This window comes from Melospiza melodia, chromosome 21 (assembly GCF_035770615.1).
Source record: "Melospiza melodia melodia isolate bMelMel2 chromosome 21, bMelMel2.pri, whole genome shotgun sequence".
NCBI classification, from domain to species: domain Eukaryota; kingdom Metazoa; phylum Chordata; class Aves; order Passeriformes; family Passerellidae; genus Melospiza; species Melospiza melodia.
In genome coordinates this window covers 9,158,630-9,185,376 of record NC_086214.1, presented here as the reverse complement: position 1 = coordinate 9,185,376, position 26,747 = coordinate 9,158,630, and the positions used below count along the sequence as shown (strand labels likewise).

General features: G+C 46.9%; 3 protein-coding genes and 2 non-coding genes across 6 annotated transcripts; 1 reads left to right on the top strand and 4 right to left on the bottom strand.

Annotated features, from left to right (window-relative positions):
- Positions 1-372: 372 nt before the first annotated feature.
- SUMF2 (sulfatase modifying factor 2) lies at positions 373-5,001 on the bottom strand. Its single transcript, XM_063173645.1, has 9 exons — positions 4,920-5,001; positions 4,518-4,668; positions 3,649-3,763; positions 3,149-3,193; positions 2,537-2,687; positions 2,214-2,269; positions 1,525-1,609; positions 947-1,106; positions 373-591 (listed from the first exon to the last, which is right to left on the bottom strand). Exons 1-9 carry the CDS (start codon positions 4,972-4,974, stop codon positions 486-488), a joined length of 924 nt encoding a protein of 307 aa, XP_063029715.1. The 5' UTR covers positions 4,975-5,001; the 3' UTR covers positions 373-485.
- Positions 5,002-5,589: 588 nt separating this feature from the next.
- CCT6A (chaperonin containing TCP1 subunit 6A) lies at positions 5,590-11,462 on the bottom strand. Its single transcript, XM_063173817.1, has 14 exons — positions 11,304-11,462; positions 10,968-11,031; positions 10,491-10,625; positions 9,766-9,939; positions 9,515-9,618; positions 8,759-8,869; positions 8,122-8,281; positions 7,852-7,934; positions 7,397-7,493; positions 6,991-7,138; positions 6,621-6,754; positions 6,403-6,505; positions 6,059-6,131; positions 5,590-5,896 (listed from the first exon to the last, which is right to left on the bottom strand). The coding sequence occupies exons 1-14, from the start codon at positions 11,435-11,437 to the stop codon at positions 5,824-5,826; spliced, it is 1,593 nt and encodes a 530-aa protein (XP_063029887.1). The 5' UTR covers positions 11,438-11,462; the 3' UTR covers positions 5,590-5,823.
- On the bottom strand, positions 8,975-9,109 carry LOC134428014 (small nucleolar RNA SNORA15). Its single transcript, XR_010030289.1, has one exon. It is a non-coding gene; the product is annotated as a small nucleolar RNA SNORA15 (small nucleolar RNA).
- On the bottom strand, positions 10,063-10,193 carry LOC134428015 (small nucleolar RNA SNORA22). The gene has a single exon (XR_010030290.1). It is a non-coding gene; the product is annotated as a small nucleolar RNA SNORA22 (small nucleolar RNA).
- Positions 11,463-15,814: 4,352 nt separating the features above from the next.
- PSPH (phosphoserine phosphatase) lies at positions 15,815-25,672 on the top strand. Of its 2 annotated transcripts, XM_063173830.1 has the most exons (6): positions 15,815-15,956; positions 21,248-21,406; positions 22,258-22,392; positions 23,813-23,958; positions 24,621-24,769; positions 25,486-25,672. In XM_063173830.1, the coding sequence occupies exons 2-6, from the start codon at positions 21,267-21,269 to the stop codon at positions 25,594-25,596; spliced, it is 681 nt and encodes a 226-aa protein (XP_063029900.1). In that variant the 5' UTR covers positions 15,815-15,956; positions 21,248-21,266; the 3' UTR covers positions 25,597-25,672. The 2 variants fall into 2 exon arrangements, with proteins under 2 accessions (XP_063029900.1, XP_063029898.1); XM_063173828.1 differs by lacking the exon at positions 15,815-15,956 and having other exon boundaries at positions 21,097-21,406.
- Positions 25,673-26,747: the final 1,075 nt, after the last annotated feature.

Genomic DNA, 26,747 nt, shown 5'->3' with positions numbered 1-26,747 from the left:
CACTGGTTTGTCACACACATCATTTTGTCAAATGCCAAAGAAGGTGCCTTGTTTTGCTTCTGAGAAGGCTCAGCACTGCTCCAGAGCTGGGACTTCCCAAGGGAATGGGGACTGATTATGACTCCCCTTTCCAGGGATGTGCCCCCATCACTTCCCCCCTGGCAGCCCCACCCTGATGGTCACAGAGGGCTCTGGGTGTCTCCTCACTGGGGCTGGAGGTCAGAGCAGCTCTGGCCCAGTCCCACACCTGCACCCCTCTGCTTTACAACAACAGGAGAGCTGGAGCATCTCCCACACCAGAAGGACACTAAAGACAAACCCCCCTTCCTGCCTTCCCAATCACTGCTCCCATCCAGACATGGCAGCACTGAAAAGGTTGAAATTATTTTTAATTTTAGAAATAACTGGGGTTTAATGGAAGTGACAGCTGGGGGTTACTGTTCATCTCCACAGGAGAAAATGCCTCAGGTGTTCCCAGGGAGCCCTCAGAGCTCAGCTTTGCTCTGGCTTTTCCAGGCTGGCACAGGAGGGATGTCGGCAGCACAGCGGAAGCTGAGGTTGTCAGAGGCAGAGTCTGGTGTGTTCCCCATCCTCACAGGGAAAAAGAGACCCAAAATCAGGGATCCTTCCTCATTACACATATCCCCAATATGTTACAACACTCACAACCCTAACTGACCTGCTAGAACAGCCTAAAAACACCTTCCAATTCCCCTGAATTACTTAGGGAAAAGCATTTAGTTATTAATACCTGCTGGAAAACACATGATTTGAGAAGCATTTAGGAATGGATTTATAGCAGGGGTGGTTTTAGCCATATTTGTAGTGTGCTCTGCCAACTGCTTCTCAAAAAAAAATTGTGTAGGAACAAACAAACATCCTTTAAAATAAAACCAACCCAGAGAAAATCCTTGTGCAGCAGCAGCTGGGCTTTGGCCAGACCTACCTGGTGGTAACACGAGCTCTGTGGTTGGCAGAGCCATCTGCAGTGTCAATCCACGAGGCCCCTCTCAGCACCTGCATCTTCTGAGCCCTGGGTGCCCTTCCTGGAGCTGGGAATTCTGATGCTGTCCATTCCCAGGTGTTTCCCAGCAGGTCATAGAGCCCTGAGATGGTTTTGTGTCAGAATTAGAACAGAATTAGGTATACAAGAAATGTAGATTTGGTGTATGGGAGGGGGAACAACGTTCAAAGGATCATTCAAGAGTGTGGTTTAATGGTGAGGCTGAAGAAATTCCTCACTGTATTTCAAACAGTGCACAAGGACAGGGCAGCCAGAAATGTCCTTGGAATTTTTGTTACACCCCTCTGAGTTGCAAAACAACCCAGTTTTAATTAAAAGGAGCTGGTTTGGTGCCTGAAGTGCAGCAGGTGCACCTCAGCCAACTCCAGCCCCAACCATCGATGCTTTCCCTCTACTCCAGACCCCACACATCTAAACTCTGCCCAGCTCCAGGATTTGATAATTAGCATGAATTGAGGGAGCAGCTGCCATCCCCAGAGCAGGGTGAGGGTGCTGTGTACCGTAGCTGTTCTGGGCAGGGAAGGCTGTCACCGGGGAGACGCCGTGGTAGCCGTCCTCAGCCGTGTCCTCCCGAGGGAAATCACCCTGGGGGAACAGAGATCACTCCCAGCAAAGAACCACCCCAGCAAAACCCCAAACCCTGCTCCTCACAGGGCTGTGCCACACTCCAAGTAAGCAAATAACTCTCTGGTGGCAATTTATGTTGGTCAAGAGAGATCAGCTACCTGAAGTTGTCCCAAGTTCCCTCTTCAAACAAATCTATGTGTGAATTTTTGCTTTCCCAGGGAGGATGGGCTGAGCCTGCTCCCTCTGAGGGTATTGTTACACCCCCCCAGAAGCTCAGTTTCAGTACCCCCAGTGTTTCCCAGGACACCCTCACTCAGTAGCTGAGTGAAACCCCCCCTGAGGACAGCCCAGCATGGATGGGATGATTTTTAGCCCAGCATGGACAGGATGATTTTTAGCCCAGCATAGATGGACGGGATGATTTTTAGCCCAGCATAGATGGACGGGATGATTTTTAGCCCAGCATGGACAGGATGATTTTTAGCCCAGCATAGATGGGATGATTTTTAGCCCAGCATGGACAGGATGATTTTTAGCCCAGCATGGACGGGATGATTTTTAGCCCAGCATGGACAGGATGATTTTTAGCCCAGCATGGACAGGATGATTTTTAGGACCTTACCTGCCACAGGTTTGTACGGTTTGCCTGGAACTTGTTTCCCCAGGGGTACATCCTTTCTGCCAGGGAGGAAAAGACACTTGTTAGCCCTGGGTCACTCCAGCCAGGCTTTCAGGATTGTCCTCTTCTACTCAGCTTGATCTACTGAAGTTTTAATTATTTATTTTATGAATTATTAATATTACCACCCTCTCAGACCAAAAGAGGTGGTTCAAACCCCCTTCAAATCAACATCTGACAACATCCCTGGAGGGAGGGCTGGATCTGGTGGAACCAACAGCACTCCATGCCTGCTTTGGGAAGAGCTCAGAGCTTGTGCTACGTACGCTGCAGTCCTCCCCTGGCAGCAAACTCCCACTCCTCCTCCGACGGGAGCCGCTTCCCCTGCCAGGCACAGAAGGCCTGAGCATCATTCCAGCTCACGTGCAGCACGGGGTAATCCAGCCTGTCCTTGATGCTGGAGCCAGGGCCTGAGGGCTGGCAGGGATTGAAGCAGATTGGAATTAATTTTATACAGTTTTCATTACAAAGGGAATGAGGGGTGGAAGAGACGAAAGGATGGAAAATGGTTTTTCACTCATTTTTAGTCAATAAGGTTCAGCACACACAACACACGAACTACCAGCATGGGGAGGAGTCACCACACCAGGATTTTACCACACCAGGATTTTACCACAGCAGGATTTTATTACATCCAGATTTTACTACACCAGGATTTTACCATACCAGGATTTTACTCACACCAGGATTTTATCACATCAGGGTTTTACCATACCAGGATTTTATTACATCAAGATTTTACCACACCAGGATTTTATCACACCAGGATTTTACCTTTACAAAAGGGCTGCAGAAGGGAAATCACCTTACTACACCAGGATTTTATCACACCAGAATTTTACCATACCAGGATTTTATCACACCAGGATTCTACTCACCTGTCTCCAAAAAGCCTTCTCAATGGGCAGCCACCACGGGGCTGACTGGGGAAAGAAATGACACCAGGATTAAAGGTGAACTGGTGACACCTGGACTGGTGACACCGTCCCACAGCAGGGTGTGTTAGTCAGGAAATGCTGCAGTTTGAGCTGGGTTATCACAGACATTTGGATGCTGCTTTCCCACAGAGCAGAGGCTTTTAAAAGTGAAAACAGATCAAGAGGCTCATGCTGTTCAGTTTTTCTATATTAAAGTTGGATTATTGAAGTACTTTGAAACACATTTTACTTCCTCCCAGCTCCCTGGAGCCCAGACAGACAGCTCACAGAGCATGGAAATAGAGGAGCACATGAATCAACCCCAGCTCAATCCTGCTGAGGTTCAAAAGCAAAACAACCCCAGATTAAAGAAAAACCTCTGAGAACAGCAGGCTCTGCAAAGAGGCAGCTGCTCCTCAGTGGAAAAGCAACACCAAACTCATCATAGGATTCACATTTACCTCCAGTTTTTGGGTGACTTTTTTTTTCAGCTCTTCAGATACGAAATCCTCAAAGACAAAGCTCCAGCCAAATGCTTCTGCTTCTGTTTTGTATTTCTTTTCTCTAACAAACTCCCTGGCATAAACACAACACGCTCTGGGTAAGAGTTCTTCAAGCTCTGCCTCACAAATCTGTTCATGCAGTGAGTTCAGAGCAAGGCAAAATGTACAAAATTTACAGACCCCCCAGCTCCAGATAGTTTAATTTAGATTTAACAGATAAAACAGTCCAGGGAGCATCTTTGCACAGATTTGTTAATTTTTATGTCACCTGTGCAGGTAAACTCAGCCTGCACTCAGGTTTCTGTAATTGTGGAGAGAAAAAATCCCTTAAAAGCCAATAAAAGCTGTGGCTGCTGTTGGTGGAATAGGAGAAGAAGAGAGGGAGAGGGAGAGGGAGAGGGGAAGAGAAGAGAAGAGAAGAGAAGAGAAGAGAAGAGAAGAGAAGAGAAGAGAAGAGAAGAGAAGAGAAGAGAAGAGAAGAGAAGAGAAGAAATAGGGAGAGGAGAAGGACAGGAGGAGGAGGAGAAGAAAAAAGGAAGAGAGGAGGAGACGAGGAGAAAAAAAGGAAGAGGAGGAGATGAAAAAAAAGAAGAAAAAAAAGAGGAAAGAGAAGGGGGAAAAGGACAAAAAAAAAGGAAATAAAAGTGTGCTTGCAAGCTACACCACCACGATGGCTCAGCTTGCACCTGTGACAGCGATTTCCTATTGACAGACACATTTTTTTTCCAATGAGCACCCAAGCATTGGCTTTCAGATTGCCAGGAACCACCTCCAGAACAGCTCGCACCACATCTGGCCCTGCCCTCCCCACAGCCACCCGAGCTCACCTGAAGTCCCTGTTTGTCACCGGGTGTTTGTCCAGAGCAAAGGGCTTCACTGTCACCTCCCTGGCGGGCTCCTCCTCGCCGCTCCTCTGCAGGGACCCCATCTGGAAGGTGCCCCCGGGCAGCTGCACCATGCTCCCATCCTCTGCGAGCGCTGGAAAGGCACAAATTCAGCACAAACTTCATTTAAAAACACTGGCCAGGCGCAGATACTGACGGGATGTCCCTGCGTGTGCTGGAAGGGGTGCCAGCGATCGATGTCCGCATTTAAAATCCCATTGTCGGGAGGGGAGCGATCCCAGGCTGGGGCAGCAGCAGGGGCTCCGGGAGGGCGCTGCCAGGGGGGATTTCGGGGATGCCATGGGAGGATTTTAGGGGTGTCGGGGGGGATGTCGGGGCTCTCACCGCGCTGAGCCCCCAGCACCCCGCAGCACAGCAGCAGCAGCGCCGCCGCTCCCATCCCGGAGCCGCGGGCCCGACCCGGAGGCGCTGCGGGCTCGGGAAGCGCTTCCGGGGCAGCGCTTGTGTCAGAACGGGGATTGCTGTCCCTCCCCGGAGCTAAAACTGCCGAGCACCGGAGCCACAGCAGCCCGTCCATACAAGGGGGGCGTTTTTGGGGTGTTTGAAAGGGTTTTTTTAAGGTTTTGTGTGTGACAGAGGAAGGAGATTCCTCTTAACACAAAGCACCGCTGGTTTTAGGGAAAATCATTCCATTCCCCTGCCACGAACCCACTGGAAGCTCTGCCCAGACCTCCTCTGGCACTGATTATCCATAAATAACGTAGAAGCATCACTATTAAAAACCCAACCCTTAAAACAGGTCCTTCAGCCCCCCCCCAGCCATTCTGCAGTGAACTCAGTTTTATTCATAAGCAAGTACAAAACTAGTTAGTGATTGCCTTAATCCAGTTTTTAAAATTTACTGAACAAATTCTAAATCTGATCCCACCCTGTTCCCACAGCAGCAGTAGCAGTAATTTCACAAGTGTTGAGTAGTAATTTCACAAAATTGCCAAGGGTAGGACTCAGGAGTGCAGCCCCCACTGCAGAAGGTTTAAAGAACAGACACCCAAAGCACAGAACAGAACAGTTTATTGGGTAAAAATGGAAAGCAACTGCAGCCACACAGTTCAGTGAAATCAAAAATAAATAACTCCTTTTTAGAGCCAAATCTTTGATTAAGTTGCTGAGATTTTGGGTGGCTGTGTTTTCAAGGGGGCTGCCCCTCATGGCAGAGTGACTCCACCACAGCCAGGACAGGGCCCTGGGCTGGATTCCCTGGAGAAATTCCACAGGGAGCAGCTCCAGCTCAGCCCTTCAGGGAGGACATCCCAGCTCTCATGATTTCATCCACCAGGAGAATGTTGCTGGCAATCACCGTGCTGGAAACAGGGAAACAGCAAAGAAATATTGTTACAATTGCCAAACTCAGCTTCATTTTTGTGCTTCAAGAGATCTTCCTGTACATGGGATCCCCAGTTTTTCATCACCTGAACACACACACACACAGAGTAATGTCACAAGTGAAATCCTGCCAGCCTTACCATGAATGAAGCAGCTGCTTTTTGACATTGTAATTATCCCAGATTCCAGCTGCTGCAGCCACCATGGGCTCCCCTGCAAGGGAAGTGAAGAGCCTTTAAAAATCAGCTCACACAGAGACTTTCTGCTGGCTGACATCTGATATCTCTCACTGTATCCAACAGTGTGGTTTATCCTCTAAAAACCTCAAATCAGCACACACTGAACTACAGCAGCCTGACTGCCAAGGCTTCTGTGCAGCTTTTTATCAATAAAGATAAATCTTTCTGCACTCAGAGCCCTCTGTGCTTCAGAGCTGAGCCAGGTTCTTACTGGAGCATCAGCCTGTGGCTGAGGGAGTCCTTACCAGTGTTGAGATCAACCCCAGTGAGCTGCCCTGACTCCACGTGCTCTGCCTGGACCTTCACCAGCGTCTCCTGGGGATCATAGCCCGAGTTCTGGGCAAGCACCTGGCACAGAACAGAGGGATTGGTTTTATTTTGCTGATTACAGAGCCCTGCAGCAGAAAAAGCACTGAGTCTGTGTGTGCTTTAAAGCCAATTTATCACCCAGAACTCCTTTTACCTTAGGAATGATGAGCAGAGCATCAGCAAAAGCCTGAACTCCCAGCTGGGCTCTTCCTTTCACGTTGGGTTTGTGTTTCACAAGAGCATTGGCTACTGCCACCTCCAGAGCCCCTGCTCCTGGCACCACACATCCTGCAAGGGAACATCACCTGTTTCAGTTTAAACTGCTCATTTTTAGTGCAGTTTGATCTCTTCCCTCCACACCCTGCACCTGAACAGGTGAGTAATCAACCACAGAACTATAAAATCACCTCACCCTGAGCTCAGGCTGGGATTGGAGCAGGAACCAAGGGGGCTGATACATAATTCCCTAATTTTGGGATGAGTTTCTACACACCTTCATGCTGATGAACAGGGAGGGCACTCACCATCCTCAATGGCGTTTTTGACAGCCCGCAGCCCGTCCCTCACTGCATCCTTGATCTGGGTCAGTGTGTGCTTGTTGGGGCCCCTGATGAGCAGGGTCACCGAGCGGGGGTTCTCACACTTCTCAATGAAGGTGTACTTCTCCTCCCCCTGGGGAAAACAGCATCAGGTTTGCCTGTCAGCCACTTGCTTCAGCAATTTGTGTACACAAATTAATCAGCTGGATGCTGTCAGGCTGGGTTCTGCACTGACAGCACTTCAAGAAGTGATGAGAAGCAGCAGAACTTTATTTCTGTTTTCTCAGCCTATGACAGGAGCAAACACCCAGGCAGATGTTCACATCCAAGTGGATTTTAAGTGTTTTATTTCACTACTCCAGCTTTACCCTTCCAACACTTGGTCACTCACCAGGGTGTACTCATAGACAAGCCCTGCGTGTCCCAGGCAGTCAGGAGTGAGATCCTCCACAGAGTTCATGGCAGTGCCACCACAGGCCAGGGTCAGTCTGACAGAGAACAGGCACAGCTCAGCTTTATGTTCAATAAAACCCAAAATCACTGCAGTATTTCAGCATGCAGATCCTAGGTTTGCAACAGTTTGGTTTTGTTCATGGAAGAGCTCTTTAAAAAACTGACTTGTAGAATTAAGGCTCCTCTGTAGGTGTCTGCATTTAAAGCATCCCGAGAGCTCAAACTGCCCTTTCTGCACTTTGTCCAAACTGCCCTGAGTTACACCACAAGAGCTGCACAGATTGAAGTGGAATTTTTAGTCAAGCCTTTAAAGATGGATTTAAGCCAGACTTGACTGACTGTCTCAGTTTGGAAGAGCAGATTATTGTATCCTCTCCTCTCCCCAAAACTGACCTTTCCATGTTCCTCCTTTTAGCTCTCCTCAAAGCAACAATTCCTTCTTTGGCAAGGGCATCCAAGGAAAATGGGTCAATTCCCTGCAAACAGAAAGGGACCATCAGCATAAGGACAAAGCTAAAATCACCTCCTCTCTCTCTGACACAAGATCTTCCTCAAGGCTCAGAGAAGATCTCAAGTAGGAACTGTACATTATATTCAGAATTATCAGCCTAAATTTAGCTAATTCTGGCATTTCAAATAATTTTGTTATTCTCTTCATCTCACCTTCTGGTTGATCACAACAAATCCTTTGTCTGAGTCGCCACAGACTTTTCTTTTCAACTCTATGATTTTGCTGACTCTGTCTTCAATGAACTTTCTTTCTGCTTTCACCAACTTCTCCCTCTCCTCAGCACTTTTGTAGAAGAATCCAGAGCTCACCTCCCTGAAGGGGAAAAAAAAACCCCACAAAAATGCAGTGAGAAAATTTCCTCTCTGCTGTAGAAATAAACTGGAGCATAAGGAATGAGCATAATGAATGTTTCTTCAGTAATTCTGAAGAAATCAACCCAGAACAAACCAGTCCCTCCAACCCACACTGATGTTCTGCTCTCTGGTTCAGAGCTTTTCCACTTCAAAAAATAAGGCAGATGCTTGAAACTGAGAGAACTCTGAAGTGTATTAATGTGTTTGCTCTACAATATCAAACTGTGCCCAAGAAAGGAAGGACTTTCAACCTTTCTGTGATCATACAACAAAACAAAACCCACTGTGAAGCTCTGCCTCTCACAGATTTGTTCACCCTCCACCTTTCCCAAAAGGGCTGCAGAAGGGAAATCACCTTTCCCCTTCAGTCTTGGCTGGTATTTAAGCACATTTTAAATAAAAGTCCTCAGGACAGGAGCATGTGCTGGGTACTCACGTTTTCTCATACTCCAGAGACACATTACAGGTAAGGATAAAAGCATCTTCTACTCTTTTCTTCATGTCAGGGTGGCGAGCTCCATGATCCAGCACCAGCCCCCTGATCAGCCTGCAAGGTTAAAAACCCCTCTGGGTGTCCATGGACACAAACACAGGGTTCCATGGAGTGTGAGAGTGCAACTGCCCCAGCCCAAACTGCCTGGGCACTGCTGGGTGATGTGTTCCCCTCCCAAGGGCATGCTCATCCCATCAAAAAGCACACCAGGCACAGTGGGAAAAAGGAATTTGCTCTGGCATGGTGTCTGACTGCACCAGCTATGAGGAAAGCTAGGGCAGAATTCATCCATGCACCGAGGGAAAGGGAAATCCTAAGCCAGTTTCCATTTATCAAATGCTGCTTTGTATTTAACAGATGCCAACCTAAAGCATTATCAAGCCACAGACACTAAGAAAAATGAGTATTTATCCAACACTGTTAAGCCAGCGAGGTTCTTTGCTATTTAGTAATTTCATTAAGGAATCAATTCAGTGAGTGAGAAACTTCTGACAGATTTAAGCCAGACCTGACTGACTGTCTCAGTTTGGAAGAGCAGATTATTGTAACCTCTCCCTCATAAAGATATTTATGGCTGAAATTTGTATTTCAACTTTTCAGTGGTAGCTTTAGGACACCCTAAAAAGAAACCAAAACCCCTCAGGCTCCTCAAAGCTCAGGGTCCCATTAAATTGAAGCCCAAGGATCCTCCAGACTTACGTGGTGTCTGTCTCTGATTTGTGCTTCATCTCCATGATTTCCACCATGTACAGGTCAATGGGCTCCCCTGGTTTTCTGACTGTCAGGACAGAATCTACCACAGCCTGCAGAACAGGGGAGGGAAACATCCCAAAATCACCACCAGTCTTCCAAAGTGCAAGTTTACATCTTTCACACTTAAAATTATAATTGCAGCACTTCCACAGCTGGCTCTCTTCATCCACAGAGGCAGAGGTGACAGGGACACTCACCTCTGTCAGGATGTCAGCAAGCTCAGCGTGCACTTTAGTCCTGAGGGATGTCCTGGCAACATCAATGAGGGTCTCCCTGTCCATCTCCTTGGACACTTTGACCTGATCCAAAACCTCAAGTGCTTTTTCCTTGGCAATCTCAAATCCTTCTGCTACTATCCTAGGGTGCAAACCCTAAGGCAAGGGAAGAGAGATCATTGGACAATGGAAGATAAAATGGTTCTTTTTGCACAAACAGAACCTGTGCTTTCAACATTCCAAGGAATGGCAAAGCACGGGGAATATGCTGCCCAGGCCATGTGTTCTGTCCTTCTGAATACATGTAAAAGGAATGGAAATCCTTCCAATGCAGAGGAAAAGCACAGATTAATTTAGCACAGACTGAAACCAAGGGAACTACAAAGCACACTTGGGTGTTCGCTGTGCAATATCCACATTTACCTGCCCTCAGGGAGGAGCTCCTGTCAAACACTCCAGAAGTGTTTTCAGTCCCACAAAACAAAGTAACAGCAGGTATCACCCAAAACCTCAAAAGCTACAGTATCCACAATAAGTGGGTTTGATTTTGAACACGGTTTAAATCCTCTCCTCCAGCTTTTCCCCGTTTTTACAACTTCTCATTTTAAGCAGAACAATGTATTTATGCTCCACTCCTGTTAAACATTTAACAAAAACAGCCCACTGAAGGTTTTAACTTGCCCACCTATGAAACACTGCACACACACCTCAGAAATATAAAGATCTGCCTGCTTTAGGAGCTCTCCAATGATGAGGACATTCGAGGTGGTGCCATCTCCAGTGATGTCATCTTGTGCTGTTGCTACTTTTGCTATCAAGGAGGCCGTGGGGTGTTGGATTTGCTAGACAAAAATAAGATGAGCAGTTAAGTGGTACAGCAAACGAAAATCCGAGACCAGAAGAACTGAAGAAAGAACTAAGAAAGAACTGAAGGCGATGTTCTGAAGGTTTACCCTAACTGTTTTGCTACTCCTTTGGCTGATTATTTTACTCATTCCGTTTGTACTTTTAACATTATTTTCTTTGCAGTATTGCCTCAACCCGCATTTATTTCTCCACCCTCCTCCCAAGGCGCATTTTGCTTCAATGGATAGGGGTGGCTGGGGCAGGGGGGACGCGATTCCCCCTCACCCAAAGGCGCTCGTCCCTCCCTAAACCCCCTGCTCGGAGCAGCCCCAGCTCACCATTTCCTGCAGCAGCACGTTCCCATCTTTGGTCAGCTTGATGTCTCCGGAGCCCGACACGAGCCTGCGGGCGGCACGGGCGGGTGAGCAGCGCCAACACACGTGTGAGGCCGCGGGCCCGCCCCGCTCCTTCCCCATCCATTCATCCATCCCACCCCGGCCCCAAAACACGTGCGGGGCCGCCCGCTCCTTCCCCATCCCTCCATCCCTGAGCACGGACCCCTCCCGCCTCCGCCTTTGTTCCCCTCCCGGCCCCGCCGCTTCCCCTCACGCCTCCCCTCAGGCCGTGCTCCCCCCCAACCCCACCCGCGGCGAGAGGCGCGGGGGCTCCCTCACATCTTCATGGTGCCCTTGGGGCCCAGGTTGGTCCTCAGCACGTCCTGCAGCCCGCGGGCCGCGCTGATGTTGACGGCCAGCGCGGCCTGGGCACGGGCCACCTCGGCCTTGGGGTTGAGCGCCTTCACCGCCATGACTGCGCTCCGCTCTGGGCCGCGCCGGCGGGGCGGGGCACTGGGGTCCCGCCTCTTGCCCGCCCCTTCTAGAACACTCCGGGCTCGCCCATTGGCTGCCCGTCGCGAAGCAGCATTTTTATTGGTTAATGTGCCTGTCGCTCATCCCGGCTGCTCCCGCCGCCAAGGCGTCCCGGTTTTCATTGGTTCGTTGGCGCGCTAGCCGCGCTCCCATTGGCTGCAGAGCCTGTCGCTCCGCCTAGTCCCGCCCCTCCGTGCGTCTGAGGCGCGGGCGTGGCACCGCCCTCAGAGAGAGTTATGAGGGGAGCGTGGGGCCGGTGTGGGGGTGTCTGAACGGGCGGGGATGGTCGGTGCTTAATCCGCCTTCTGATATCTCGGACACCCCCAGCAACTCCGCAGAACCGTCAGAATAAATAATTAAACCCAGTGATTTCACATTAGACCGATAAAATTAATAGTTAAGTGGCGTGGATTAATAATCAATGGTTCTTGGTTAAATTCGGGATTGAAGTTAATAAAAACGCATTTTCTCATAGCACACAAGCTGATGTATAGGGAGCCGAGCCCTCCATAGCCCCCAGTGCACACCCTCTGCCCGGGGCTTTCCTGGACTGAATCCCTCCCGGGGGTTCTGAGGATGGGGATGGTCCCTTCCAAGGCCATGCAGAGGTTTCTGTCTAGAATAAAACCAGCAATATTATTGCCAAGACAACCTCGGTGGGTGCTGAAACATTTTCCCTACGCAGGCTGTCAGGGCTCACTCCAATATTCGTGTCCTTGGAGTCTGAAATGGAAAGACAAGTGAGTTTCCCCGGAGAAGAGCTGAAGAAGCAGCTCCCGCCATGGTCCCTCACACCCTGCGGGCACCGATTGCACCAGGCTTGAATCCCAAATTGCTCCGTCTGGGCTTGTCCCCTCCAACACCCACACGGCAACACCGGGTGTGACACAACCTCTTCTGATTCCAGGTGTTGCATGAGGCCCCACAATAATCCCCAGGCAGTTCACTGTGCTCTGCAGCCCAGCTGCTCCAGAGGCTGCTGACCACAGGCACAATAGCCCTGAGGTCAGAATTTTGTCAGAATTTGGTGCAGGGAAGGCAGAGATCCTTCCCCAGCCCTCTCCCACCAGGTGTGAAGATGCCCAGAGAAGCTGGAAATGTCCAAGGCCAGGGTGGACCGGGCTTAGAGCAACCTGGGATAGTGGAAAGTGTTCCTGCCCATGGCAGGGGCTGAAACAAGATGCTCTTTAAGTTCCCTTCCAACCAAACCTATGGATTCTATAAAATCCTTCCCTCTCCATCCCACTTTTTTGCAGCAGGGGGCTCTGGATGCAGCCCTGGATTGCTCCAGCAGTGCAGTGAGCTGGATGTATTTCCACACCATCTCCAGGAGTAAAGCCTGAGCCTGCTGCTGGACCCAGTTTTGCTGCTTTTGGGGGAGCTTGATGGGAAATGCCAGTGTCAGGTGTCAGGGCAGCCTGGCTGGGCTTGGCTGCCGGCTGTGGCACCTGCTTTGGGTGAGGATCTCAGGTTTCTGGGCAAAATGCCACGCTGTGCTCAAGAGGAGGACTCCCACATGGGGCCTGTCTGTCTCCCTGGAGGGACAGCTGCTGATATCATTGGGATTGTGGTTTTTTAATGTTTTAGGTGGTGTTTGGACATCCTGCAAGTTTGGAGCCCTATTGTTGAGCAGTGTCTTGTGAAATATTTTGACGCTGGCTCCAATGGAGTGGCTGAGCTTTCTCCTCCTCTGTGGTTGCAATCATTAGAAATAAACATTAAACATTGCAAAATGCAGGGAATCACAGTTGTCATTTCAATGTTAGCTCTGGAACTCTGTTAAAATGTTGTCTGCACTTCACTGGGATGCTGAAACCATAACAAAACAAACCACCAAACCTGGCCCAAGGCTGCTGTGCAAATAGCTAAAATGCAATGTCCAGTTAAAACACCCTGATCCCCTGCTCTGCCCTGGATTCTGGAACTCCCAGATCAAATATTTTCTAGCTCTTGCTTCTCTGGTTTGCTATTTTTTTGCTTGTTCCTCTCAGGGCTGTTCTCAGCAGAGGGCAGCCTTGTCAAACCCATCCCAGGCTTGTTAAATTTCATGTTTTCCTTGCTGATGCCTATGGAAAGGCAGGAATTGCCCATCCTAAAACATTTGTGGGGGTAGCAGTGGTGTGGGCCAGATTCAGGTTTGTGAGAGGAATTATTTCTGCTGGAAAATAGAGAGAAAATTTAGTTTTGAGATTTTTTTTTTTTTTAGGACCAGAAGGGGGAAAAGGGAAAAGCTGCTTTCAAAGACATCCTAATCCTCCATGCAGGTGGTTTCTGCTGTTTTTTTTTTTTTTTGTTTTGTTTTTTTTTTGTTTTTTTTTGTAAAAATGGAGAGGTTCTGTAGTGACATACCAGAGCTGGGTGCTCTGTTTGTATTTTCCTGAGCATCCACCTACAGCTCCCAGGCAGAGCTCTCTGTTTCCTTGCTGGCTCACATTCCTCAGGATAGTTATTTTGTGTTATAGTAACATTTCTCACGAGCATCTCCACATTAAAATCCCATTTTGCAGCATTTTTCAGCCATCAAGACAAGCTTTTTTCCCCCTTTTTTTCAGCCTTGGCTGTAGAATTGTTCTAGTTGTTTTTTATGTGTAATGAAAATAAAGGGCAAATGCTTACCAGACTTAAATTGCCCTATGAATTCAATGGATTACACCAGGTTAAAATCAAAATATTTAACTAAATTAAAGCCAACATGTCCATTAAACTAAGCCAAATAAAGGCAACATCCTTCATGAAATATTCAGCAGCAATTCTCTTAGTCAAGCCAGGCACTGCTTATCTTGGCAAAAACCCCTCTGAGATTCTCAGTAAAAGCCATTTTCTTTCATCTTTATCAAGATGGGTTTTCCTTTAACCTTATTCACAGAAATGATTTCTAAATCTACTTTGAACAACATCCTGTCCTGCCACGATAAAGCTGACAAACAGCACTGGGCTGCTGATCCCTGGCACCAGTTTGGCAGCACAGGGCCTTGGTCCCATCTTCTCCTGACTCAAGAAGCTCCTGAGAGATGATCCTGTCATGTACTGAGAAATTCTGAAAAAGCATAAAGGGAGGAGGGGCACAAAAGGTGATGGGATTTAATTAATAAATGGAATTTTGAGGGGTGACACTGCCAGGATGGCAGAATAGGTCGTGCACAGAGCATGACTGGAGCACCCAGCGGTGCAGAACAGACGGGCAGCAGTCACAGGACTCCTGGCACAAGTGGACAAAAGCAGCTAAATCAGCTAAATCAGCTTTTCTTGACCTTGAACCAAACAACTCCTGGCCTGGCACTGTCCCATTGTCCAAGCCACAGCAGTGAGCAAGGGAAGCTCTTCCGTGGGATGCCAAAACACAAGCACAGGCAGCTTTGGCAATTTTTCCACAGCTTTTGGGGACACAACACAGAGCCTTTTCCCACGCCTTTCCCCTTTGCTGCCGAGCTTTTGCCAGCTTTGGATGGGATTTGTGTGTGTAACTTCACTCAGGGATGCACTAACAGCTCAAGTCAAGAGGAGATATTGGAATTTTAAATTCCTGAAAGGTAGCTGTAGTCAGGTGGGGTTGGTCTCTTTTCCCAGGCAGCACTGACAGAAGGAGAGGACACAGCCTTAAGCTGTACTAAGGAAAATCTGGGTTGGATGTGAGGAAAAAGTTTTTTACAGAAAGGGTGATAATGTTCTGGAATTGCTGCCCGGGGAGGTGGTGGAGTGCCCATCCCTGGGTGTGTTTAAAACAAGCCTGGATGTGGCACTGGGTGCCAGGGTTTGGCTGAGGTGTTGGGGCTGGGTTGGACTCGATGATCTTGAAGGTCTCTTCCAACCTGGTCATTCTGTGAATTCTGGGAATTTTGGGACTGGGGAGGTGGTGGAGTCCCCATCTCTGGATGTGTTTAACAAAGCCTGGATGTGGCACTGGGTGCCAGGGTTTGACAAAGCCTGGATGTGGCACTGGGTGCCAGGGTGTAGCTGAGGTGTTGAGGCTGGGTTGGACTCGATGATCTTGAAGGTCTCTTCCAACCTGGTGATTCTGTGATCGCAGCTCATAAATCCTCCCTTCTCTCCCGAAAACAGGAGATCTCCTCGCTGATTTCAGCCAGGAGAAGCTCCCGATTGCCGCTGCCCGGAGCTGCCCGTGAGGGCCGAGCGAGCCCCCCGCGGCCGCCGCTCCCTGCCCGGCCCGGCCTGGCCGGCTCCTCCCCTGGGCCGGGGCGGTCACACCTCTGCCGCCCTCGCTGGCAGCGAACAGCTTGCCCTGCTCTGCTCCCATGTGTGCGAGCACCTCAAACAAACCCCCTGGGCCGCCTGACTCAGCGCTTTATCAGGGGCCGAGCGGCAAAATGCGGCTGTCGTCCAGCGCAGCCCGTGCGGGGGGTTTGTGCCGGTGAGGGCTCAGCTGATCCCTCCCTGCCAGGCGCAGCCCGGAGCCTCCCGGCGGCAGCAGCAGCCACGGCCGCTTCCCTTCTGTATCCTGTAAGTCACCGGGATCGTGCTTTTCTCGCAGCTCGGAAGGGGTTGGAGTTTGGCTCGCGGCTCCATAACACAAGGGGGGTTTTTCCAGCAGGGAAAACGAGGAGGATCTTGTGCCTTGTGCTGCCCGGCTGGTTTATAACAGCAGCGTGAATGAATGATGCAATCGGGCACGGGGGGAGCAGCGGCGTTTTGGCAGCAGGGGCGAGAGGGGATTGGAGAGTTGGGAGGTGGATGTCAACATCCTACAGGTTCCTTCTGCCCTTTTTCACCTGCTTTTCGCGAGGTGTTTGAATGAGTTCGCTGTGAGGCACTGCTGTGCAGAGAATCGTGCGGAGCTGCGAGCAGCTCATCTCTTGACTCGCAGGCAGCTTTGTGCCGCTGCCTTTACAAACCGAGCAGGAGGTTAAAGCAAAACCCAAAATGAAATAGAAAATCCAGGAGGTTTAACAAAAAACCTAAAAAAAATGAAGAAAACCCAGGAGATTAAGGACTGAGTTTTCCTATTCTCAGCCTGCAAGCTACAGAAAATTATGTGTGGATGAGTCGAACTTTTAAAACTTATATAAAACACAAACACAATTTGCTTAAATATAACTAATCTGCTTAAATGTATCAGCTTTCCTCTAAAGCTTTCAAGACGTTGCTCATTCTGAGGATGAAAGCTCAGCACAGAAAAGCTTTGCCACTGTATTATTCCCATTTTACAGACACAGGACTGGAAACAATGAGGATTAAGTGGTTTGTTTCAACTCATACCATGGAAACACTCCTGGGAATGTTCTTAGAAGCTGTAGGAGGAAAAGGTCCTGAAAAAAACTTTCAAGAACTATTTTCTCCAAATCCTTTGCTCTGAGCAGCAGTTTCCCTTCAAGGCAAAATAAACAGTTTAATGTGGTTGAACTTCTGTTAATGTTCAATGTTAAATGGGGAAGTGAATCAGAAATTGTTTGCAAACAAGGATATTCCTGAGTGATGGGTAATATTTCATTAAGATTCACTTAATCTTCATTTTTAACAGCAATAAATGTGATCATCATGCAAAGTGGCAGCGTGGCAGCACTTGTGAAAGCTGAAATATGACAACAAGGGAGGTTTAGTCACAATGAGGGGTTTGAGATCTCATCAGAACCTTGCAGCCCCAGAACACCTGCAGTTCTGAGCACCACTCACTGCTCCCATTTGCATTTCCACATTACCTATGGATACAGAGGATGGGGCAGCTTTTCCCCATGAGGCAAGTGCCCTTCTTTGAAGGGACAGCAAACAGAGAGGATTTCAGTTGTTTTCCTTTCCCATGTGCTCTTACATAATTCCCCTGTTTGTGACTCCACCCTGTCTATTATGAAAGAGAATTATTTATTGTGAAAATATCTTTATTTTTTTTAACAGCCTAATGAAACATTTCATAGTCTGGAGGCAAGGAGATCTCATGGGAATTCCACTTTTCCCTTATAATTTTCTTTTTTCTCCATCTTTATCTCAAGTTTCACCCTACCTCTTTCTCTCTCACTCTTTTGTCTTCCTTAGTCGCTTCTTTGCCCAGTGTTCTTCTCTTCCCCATATTCTTCTTTCTACCTTTTCCCCATGGTATTTTATAACAGACCTCTTGAAATGTTTGCTGCTTGGATGTTTTTCAGGCTAGGAATTGATTACCTACCTGAAATTCAGTGGCAGGAAGATCAGAGATTCTCTATCAGTGTTTTTCATGTGGAAACAGAACCCATTATTTTGTGGGAATTTCTTCCCATCTCATTAAAACATTTACACTTTAAAGCAATCAGATGCTCTGTATTTGGAATAATTAATATCTGCCACTTATACAGGCCTGGACCACTCTGGAATACAAAATTGCTTTTCCCTGACTGCAGCTGAGATTTGTGCATGGAAGGGTTTTACACAGCTTTAATTCTTTTTGCTGTGATGGTTTTTGCAATTCTTCCCTTCCAGTTTGTCATTTTTAGACAACATAAACCACAGTTTGAAACTATTTTCAAATAGGAATAAAGAGAGGACAGGGTTAATTCCAACTGTGACTCCACAATAATTTTTCTTTATTTGTCCATCAAAGTGCAAAGTCCAGCACAGCTTTCATGCCATCATTGTCAGGGAAAGGAACATGGGAAATGTGGATATCAGAGAGAAGGAAATGTGAACATTTCATCACTCCCAGCACACCTGTGGAGAGATAACCTTTTTGTGGGACAGATCAAAGCCTTGCATCCAGACCAAAATTACAGCTTGTCACTGAGCAATCACGTCACAGAGCAGTGTCCCTGTGGTCTTTGTGAGGTCCCCAGGATGAGGGAAGAGATGAATGTGACTCCATGTTCTCAGAAGGCTGATGTATTATTTTATGATATTATATTATTATAGTAAAGAATACAGAAAGGATACAGACAGAAGGCTTAACAAGAATGATAATAAAAACTTGTGACTCAGAGTCTGACACAGCTGGCTGTGATTGGTCATTAAGTAAAAACAATTCACATGAAACCAATCAAACATTGCACCTGTTGGTAAACAAAACAATTCACATGGAACCAATCAAACATTCACCTGTTGGTAAACAGTGTCCAAACCACATTCCAAAGCAGCCAACACAGGAGAAGCAAATCAGATAATGATTGTTTTCATTTTTCTCTGAGCCTTCTCATCTTCCCAGGAGAAGCAATCCTGGCGAAGGGATTTTTCAGAGAATGTGACAGTGACATGTCCCCACACGGTGCCATTGCCTCACAGGGTTGCAGAGCAGCCCCAGGTGTGGCAATGGTGGCTTTGCATCAGCAGGGTGGCTGCTGGGACACACGTTGGTGACGCCAATGTCACAGCTGCCCTGGAACACGGCCCTGCTGCCTGGAAATCTGGGAGCTTTCACTGCAAACACCAGCACAGCTCTGCAGCCCAGGGCAAGTCAAGGCTAAAACAAACGTGCAATTCACGTGGCACCTGCCCAGACAGTGCCAAGGCTGACCTCAGAGCTGGCCTCTGGCCACCAGGCCTCACCTCAGAGCTGGGTGCTGGCAGAGGGAGGTTCTGATGTCCACAAAGTTCTGATGTCCACAAAGTTCTGATGTCCATGAAGTTGTGATGTCCACTTTTCTTTCACATGCTGTGTTGATATCTGATAACTCATTTAACTAATTGTGACTATTATATAACTATTATATATGAAGTTCTGATGTCCATGAAGTTCAGATGTCCACTTTTCTTCTATATGCTGTGCTGATGGCTGATAACTCATTTAACTAATTATGACTGTTATATAACTATTATGACTATTATATAGCTATCAGTTACTCATGATAACGAATTTTTCTTACATGTCCGGTGCAGTCTTTGGAGAAGAAGATAAAACCCCACGTGGCCTGCAGCAAATAATCCTTTAGTCATGGTCCTAAAGCTGGACTGGGGTTTTATGGTGTGCACCAAGGGCAGGGTTGTGCCAAACTGCAGTTCAGAGGGGCTCTGTAAAGCCCTTTTTTGGGATATCTCCTCTAGTGCCACCACCCCTCAAAGGCAGCAGAATAAAGCCCACAAATGTCCTGTCTGAGCCCCTCATGTCACTCATTGTCCCTTGCTCATTGACCTCTCCTGCTTGTCAGGCAGACACAGCTCCTGGCTGTTCACAGCAGGTTCCACCACTCAGGCTGGGTGGTTCCTTCACACAGATTTCCACCTCCCCACAACAGATTGGAGCATTCTCTTTTATTCCATGCAAAGAGCAGATAAGAGAGGTGTGTGCTCTACATTTGTAGTGATGATGGGAATTTTTCATAAAGCTTTTTGTGTATCCCAATATTCATCACGTCCTGGGAATAAACCCAAAGGTTCTTGTTCCTGCTTTGAGCATTAGTGAGAGGAAAACAAAAGATTAAAGGTTATAAAGACACCCATAATTCTTAAGAATGTGTTGTTTGATGGTGTTTTTCCCCTGTCCCAGGAAAAGAACCTGCAGCCCAGATCAATCATACAAGACATGTCCTGAGAGATGTCTGAGAGAATGGAAGAAACAAAAACTTATACAAAAATCTGAGAAGTGAGATAAATAGGCAGGTGTTGTTTGTGTCTAAATTACAGATTAGTCAACAGTAACATCCACACTGAATGAATTCCCCTTTGAAAGCACAAGGAGAGTAGGGATGAGTAAGAAGATATTTAAATCCTTAAGCTTCTGATCTGCAGAAGTGCTCACCATGTTGAAGTGGACAGATCTAACAGGGCAGAAAAGAAACTTTTGTCATTAAAGGGGTAGAAAATGGGACTATTATGGAAAGGGATTAAAATTATTTGTCAGGGACTATTATGGAAAATGTAATGTGTCATAGACATCTTTTATGGAAAATCCTTTCCTTAGGATTTTTCCTCCTGAGAAGCTGGGAGGCCTCAGGAACAAAATGTAAACATTGATTATCTGCTGCTGTGGAATGCAACAGGTGCATCTGGGATTGGTCTCAAGTGGTTGTTTGGAATTAATGGCCAATAACAGCTGGCTTGGACTCTCTGTCTGAGACACAAATCTTTGTTATCATTCTTTCTTTTCCTATTCTTAGCCAGCCTTCTGATGAAATCCTTTCTTCTATTCTTTTAGTATAGTTTTAATATAATATATATCATAAAATAATAAGTCAAGCCTTCTGAAACATGGAGTCAGATCCTGGTCTCTTCCCTCATCCTCAGACCCCTGTGAGCATGGTCACAGTGATGTCTTGATGGTTGAGAGAAGTTCTCAAGGGCCAAGGGTTTGATGGGTTTATAAAAGGCTAATCCCCAATGTTAATGGTCCAATCTTTTATTAATGAGTATGTAGGACAGGATCTAAACCTTCCTGATTTAGGGATAACCACTCATTGATAGGTTTAGGATAGTTTGTAATCAATCCTTAGGGCCTGGGTGTCCTGCAGCAACTGCTGTGAGAGATGAGAAACCAAGGTGCCCCTGATCTGAACCAGAGCCCTGCAACCCCACAGAGCTCTTGGCAGCCTGGCGCCTCAGGCAGTGCCAAGGATTGCAACCTTGAACCCACGAAGGGGCTGAGGCAGCAGACAACAAATCAGCAGCAGCCCAGGGCTCCACGGCCCACCTGGAGCACGAGCTGACCATCAGTAGGCAGCAACAGCAGGAGCAAATCAGCAGCTGGGGCAGACCTCCACCACCATTCCCCCCTCAGGGATAAAAGCCCTGAGCCGCCTGCGCTCGGCCCTTCTCGCCCGCACCAGAGCAGCAGCACCAATGGCTCAGGAAACAGTGCACTACTCCCACTCAGAGAAAGATTTCATCTTGTCCCCTCACAGTAAGAAGACTCCCAAAAGGATGGCATCCCTGATGGAGCTGAAGGAGATCTTCCGCAGCGCCGACGCCGTGTGCTTCGACGTGGACAGCACCGTCATCAGGGAGGAGGGCATCGACGAGCTGGCCAAGTTCTGCGGGGTCGGGGACGCCGTGGCAGAGATGTGAGTGGGGCTGGGGAGCTCAAACGGGGCCAGGCAGAGTGAGCCATGGCAGAGATATGAGTAAGGCTGGGGAGCTCACACAGGCCAGGCAGACTGAGCCATGGCAGAGATGTGAGTGGGGCTGGGGAGCTCAAACAGGGCCAGGCAAAGTGAGCCATGGCAGAGATATGAGGAAGGCTGGGGAGCTCTCACAGGTCAGGAAAGCAGAGTGAGCCATGGCAGAGATGTGAGTAAGGCTGGGGAGCTCTCACAGGCCAGGAAAGCAGAATGAGCCATGGCTGGGGAGCTCACACAGGGCCAGGCAGAATGAGCCAGGGGTGATGGAGCTGTAAGCATGGATTGGTCTGTGAGCATGGATTTGTCCTTTACAGTAATTTGGTTCTGTTGTAGATGGTTACAGTTTGTAAAGGGGTGGGGGTAATAAGTGGATGAGGATGGGGTAACAAGTGGGGTAATAAGTGGATGAGGATGGGGTAACAAGTGGATGAGGATTGGGGTGATAAGGATGAGGTGACTTGGTTTGCGAATTGTGAGGCTGCGCAACAAAAGTATCCTGGAATTAAATCTCTATTGGTAATTTTGAATTAAATCTCTAGTAGTAATTTTGAATTAAATCTCTATTGGTAATTTTGATAGACTAAGAGCAGCCCTCATCATTAAACTTGGCTAAGCACTACCAAACTTTATTCTGAATGAGAAAACCTTACCATGAGATGGAGGAGAGGGGACAGCACTCCCAACCCATGGCTGAGGCTGGGAAACAGCACAAGCTGAAGCTTTCAGCCAAAGCTCTGTTGGATTCAGCTCAGGAATATGAAGTGTCCCTGATGTGATGTCTGTCTGTCCCCCAGGACCCGCAGAGCCATGGGTGGCACTGTGACATTCAAGGCAGCTCTCACAGCACGGTTAGGTCTCATCAGGCCCTCCTATGAACAAGTGCAGAAATTAATATCTGACAACCCACCTCAGCTAACTCCAGGAATAAGGTAAGAAGAATTGAATTTTTATTTTTTTTAAGTGTTCAGGAAGCAGATTGAATAAATAAAGCAAATTCAGTGTCATTAGTGATGCTGTAAGGCCACAGGGCTGGTTTGTGTTGCCTTTTCTGCCCCATCTCCATGCTGGGTGTGTGCAGAGCTTGGATCAGGAGCCTGGCTCCATGGCTCGTGGTTAAACATCCATGGAAAAAGAAAAGATTCTTAGATATTAACTGGCACCTTGGCTGCCAAGCTCAGATCCTGGCTGGAGGATTAAATGGCCATGGAAAAGAATCTGTTCAACCTCTGGTTTTTCAGGGGTGATGGGACTGGGAGGAATTTAATACCTCCCTAAAATTGGTCTATTCTGCAACTCTGTTACCTCTCTCTGACTCTGCTCAGTGCAGTTTGGGGGATCCATTGCTTAGAGCAACCCATTCTGCAGTCCCTCAAAACATTAAAATTAAAGCAAACACACATAAATATGTGTGTATACACATAAATATGTGTATTCATTCATCCTGAGGTTTGGAATGAACATAAACTACTTAAACTGAAAAGCTCTGGGGATTTTTTCCCTATTCAAATTTTTTCTATCAATTGAAAAGAATTCCTTTACTACAAAATCTGACCATAGCTTCAAGTCTGAAATATTTTTAGCATATAAAAAGAGTTTTTTATGATCCTGTGCTTGTATTTTATCTTTTTTTCTGTAGAAGACAGCTAGAGGTAGCTACAAAGAGAACATTGTTTCCTCAGGATCATGTGATTTTCCTTTTCATTCCTTCTCTTTCTTCCTCCTTTTCATTCCTTCTCTTTCTTCCTCCTTTTCTGTGTCCTGCTTTAAGGCTCTGCTTTGCTTTTCAGTCTTTATTGTTTCTGCTGGTCCTGCCACCCCTTCTCCTTGCTGCAGGCTGATCTTCTGCCTCCAGAGCCAAATCCCAAAACTCTGCACTGCCTTCAAGTCCTGCTGGCATTACTGGAGTCACAAACTTCTTTTTTTCATTCCTTTTCTCTAGCTGCTGCCTTCTTCTAAAGATGGCATTGATGTCCAGCATCTGGTGAACCAACTCTGAGCTAGAAAACATTTGCATTTTGCACTTTTCAGCCCACTTAGCATTTTGGAGCACTGGCTTTGTCTCATCCCCTGCTTTTTGCTGCATTCCAGATGAGAAAAAAAACCATAATTGAACTGGATCTGCTTTCACTTGTTCAAGGGAATTAATGTGAAAGTGGAAAGAAAAGAGTTTTAGGGAGTGTTTGTTTTTGAGGAATGAAGTGATGGTTTTGTGCAGCTCTTGCCAGACACAGACAGAGAGGGAAAAGCTTTGGGCAGCAGAGATGGAAGGAGCACAGCCCAAACGAAGCTGGAATAGCACAAAGCCTGGCTCAGGGAGGATTTATTTCACCTTTGTCTGTCTGTCCCCAGGGAGCTGGTGAGCAGACTCCACCAACGAGGGGTTCAGGTGTTCCTGGTCTCGGGGGGCTTTCAGAGCATTGTGGAACACGTGGCCCTGCAGCTGAACATCCCCACAGCAAACGTCTTTGCCAACAGGCTCAAGTTCTACTTCAACGGTGAGAGCCCCCTCCAAACTCCTCCCTCTGCTGATCAATGGCACTTTCCTGCTCCAGCTCTCAGATACTGGGCTGCAGGCACTGTCCTGTTATCAATCCATGGAGGAAAATCACAGAACCTTATCAAAAACCAGCTCAGGGCATCTCAGTGTAAGGAATAGAGCCAGAGTTACTTTTTAATTGCAAGCTGTGCCAAAGGTAAAACTGTGCAGCTGCTGAGAGCAGAGTTTCATTTTCTCCTCTCCTCCAAGTTAAAGAGTCCATGACCTGAGGTGCTCTCCCAGCCCTGCCTTTCAGGGGCTTTGGGCCCTGGAGCTGCTCTGGGTTTGAAGCTATGTCCCAGCAGAGCTGGAGGTGCTGAGGTTGTTCTTACTCAGGCTTTCCTACACTCTGCATCATCCTGGGGGCTGCTCTGGGATGTTCACACCAGAGTGGCTGGGAATGCATTGGCAGCACTGCCCACACTGGTTTTCCCTGAAATTGTCTCTATTTTTCTTTGAAACACTTGGGTGAAATCTCAGCCTTAAACTTACTGATTTGGGATGCTGTGCTGTGAGTTTTACAGGGCTGCATGCACTGAAATCAAGACCACAGACAGAGATTTTTCCTTCATTTACCAGAAAATATCTGTATTTCCAACTTGTCCCTCCTTTGTTTTCTAGGAGAATTTGCAGGATTTGATGAAACACAACCAACAGCTGAATCAGGGGGGAAAGGAAAGGTTATCACTCATCTGAAAGAACAGTTCCATTTCAAGAAGGTGGTTATGATTGGGGATGGAGCTACAGACATGGAAGCCTGCCCTCCTGGAGTGAGTATTGCAGAAATCCTGAATTCCTTCTGAGCAAATCCTTGGGGCAAAGAGAAGAGTGGGGTTTGGATTCTTTAATCAAAAATTAACAGAAAGACAACTTTTATAAATGCTCATGTCTTAGGAGAGATTTTAATTCCAGCTCTCCTTCAGCTCCTTTCCCTACACAAAAGTCTCCCAATACCCCAAAACTGCTCAGGATTTGTTTAATTCTTCCCACCTCAAGGCAAAAAAAAAAAAAGGAAAAAAAAAAAAAAAAAAAAAAAGTTGCAGTGGAAATTTTAAACCCTGCACTTTCACTGCAGGGGGTTTTGTGAGATGTAGAAATGATGATTGCTCTGGTTAATGATTGAGGACAGGGTTAAAGTTTGCTTTTGGTATCTCTGGGATGAGGCAAACAGAGGTAAGACAAACAGGAGAGGGGTAATTGTGGGATGCTCATGCATGAGCCAATGTTTACCTGCTCTTGAATGCAATTGCATCACATTTACATCAGATTGTTCAGATTTTACTGAGAATCTGGAAGCTACAAGGCACTGAGGAAAATCCCAATAACCAAAATGCTGCAGAATGAATTGTTAATAAATCTGAAAAATGAACATGCAAAGGAAAACAGGGTAGAGATTTTAAAAGCCAATCTTAAAAGCAAATTTAATTACTGAGAGCTCCCTCCTTCCATGCAATAACCCATGTGCCCATTCCTTGTGTTTCTCCAGGATTGCTTCATTGGATTTGGAGGCAATGTGGTCAGAAAGCAAGTGAAGGAGAAAGCCAAGTGGTACATCACCCACTTTGATGAACTGCTAAAGGAGCTGGAAGAGCGATAAATCCTCCTGTAAAATAATCTATTTAACACCTGTAAATCCATTATACAATGCCATTAAACATTTATTTGTTTGCAAACTTGTGGGCTGGAGTTTTTTAATGATTCTGGGGGTTGGGGACCTTCCACTCTGGCACCATGCTGCTCAGATAGGTTGGAATGAAAATGGGGAATATTTTTAATAAAACTTTCCTATGGTGGAAGAAATAAATTATTTACTTCCAAGGGAAGACTAAACATAGAAAATAAAAAGTTAAAAATACCTGAAGAGATTATCTCTTGGTCAATATTGGACATCTGTTGTTTCATCAGTAATGCTTTGTTTATTTTGGGTAACCAAAAAAGAACAAGGTCACAAACAAAAACTTTGCCTAATCAAGAATAATAACAGTTGTTTATTATTATTATATTATTATTATTATTATTATTATTATTATTATTATTATTATTATTATTATTATTATTATTATTATTATTATTATTATTATTATTATTATTATTATTATTATTATTTCAGGCTGCAGGAACTTTTACTGCCACAAACAAGAACTTTGCCTAATCAATAATAACAATAATAATGATTATGATATTAATAATGTAATTCAGGCTGAAGTTTGCAAGTGCCTTTCACTGCACAGAATCCCAGCTGCAGGTGAGCAGTGAAAAGGTGGAAAACATCCCTAAATATCTCTGATTTCATTAAAATTATGGCCACATAGAACCTGTGGTGTCATCTGTTACTCAACATCAGTTACTCAACCTGTCTGGGGCAGGAGCTGCAGGGAAATCTGAGATGCAATGTTCACCCCTGGCCAAGAAATATTTTCAGGTGAGGGACTGAGTGGTTCCCATTCTCCATCAAAATGTTCCAATCAAACTCCAAAGTGCTGATTTTGGGAAGTGGTCTCAGTGCTTGTGGAATGTTTTATTCATTTCCAACCCACCCCCAGCAGCTGTAATGGGATGGGAACGAATTAATCAACATTTAAAGGAAATTCTGGGAGACTTCATTCCCTTCCTCTGCCTCCAGTGTGGATTGACCACCCCTAAACTCTGCCAGAGTTAAGCCTGACCTGTTCTAAGAACTCCTCTGAGCTCCAGCTGATGGATCCTGGTTTTTTCAGGAGTTTCTTCAGTGTCTGATCCAGGAGAACA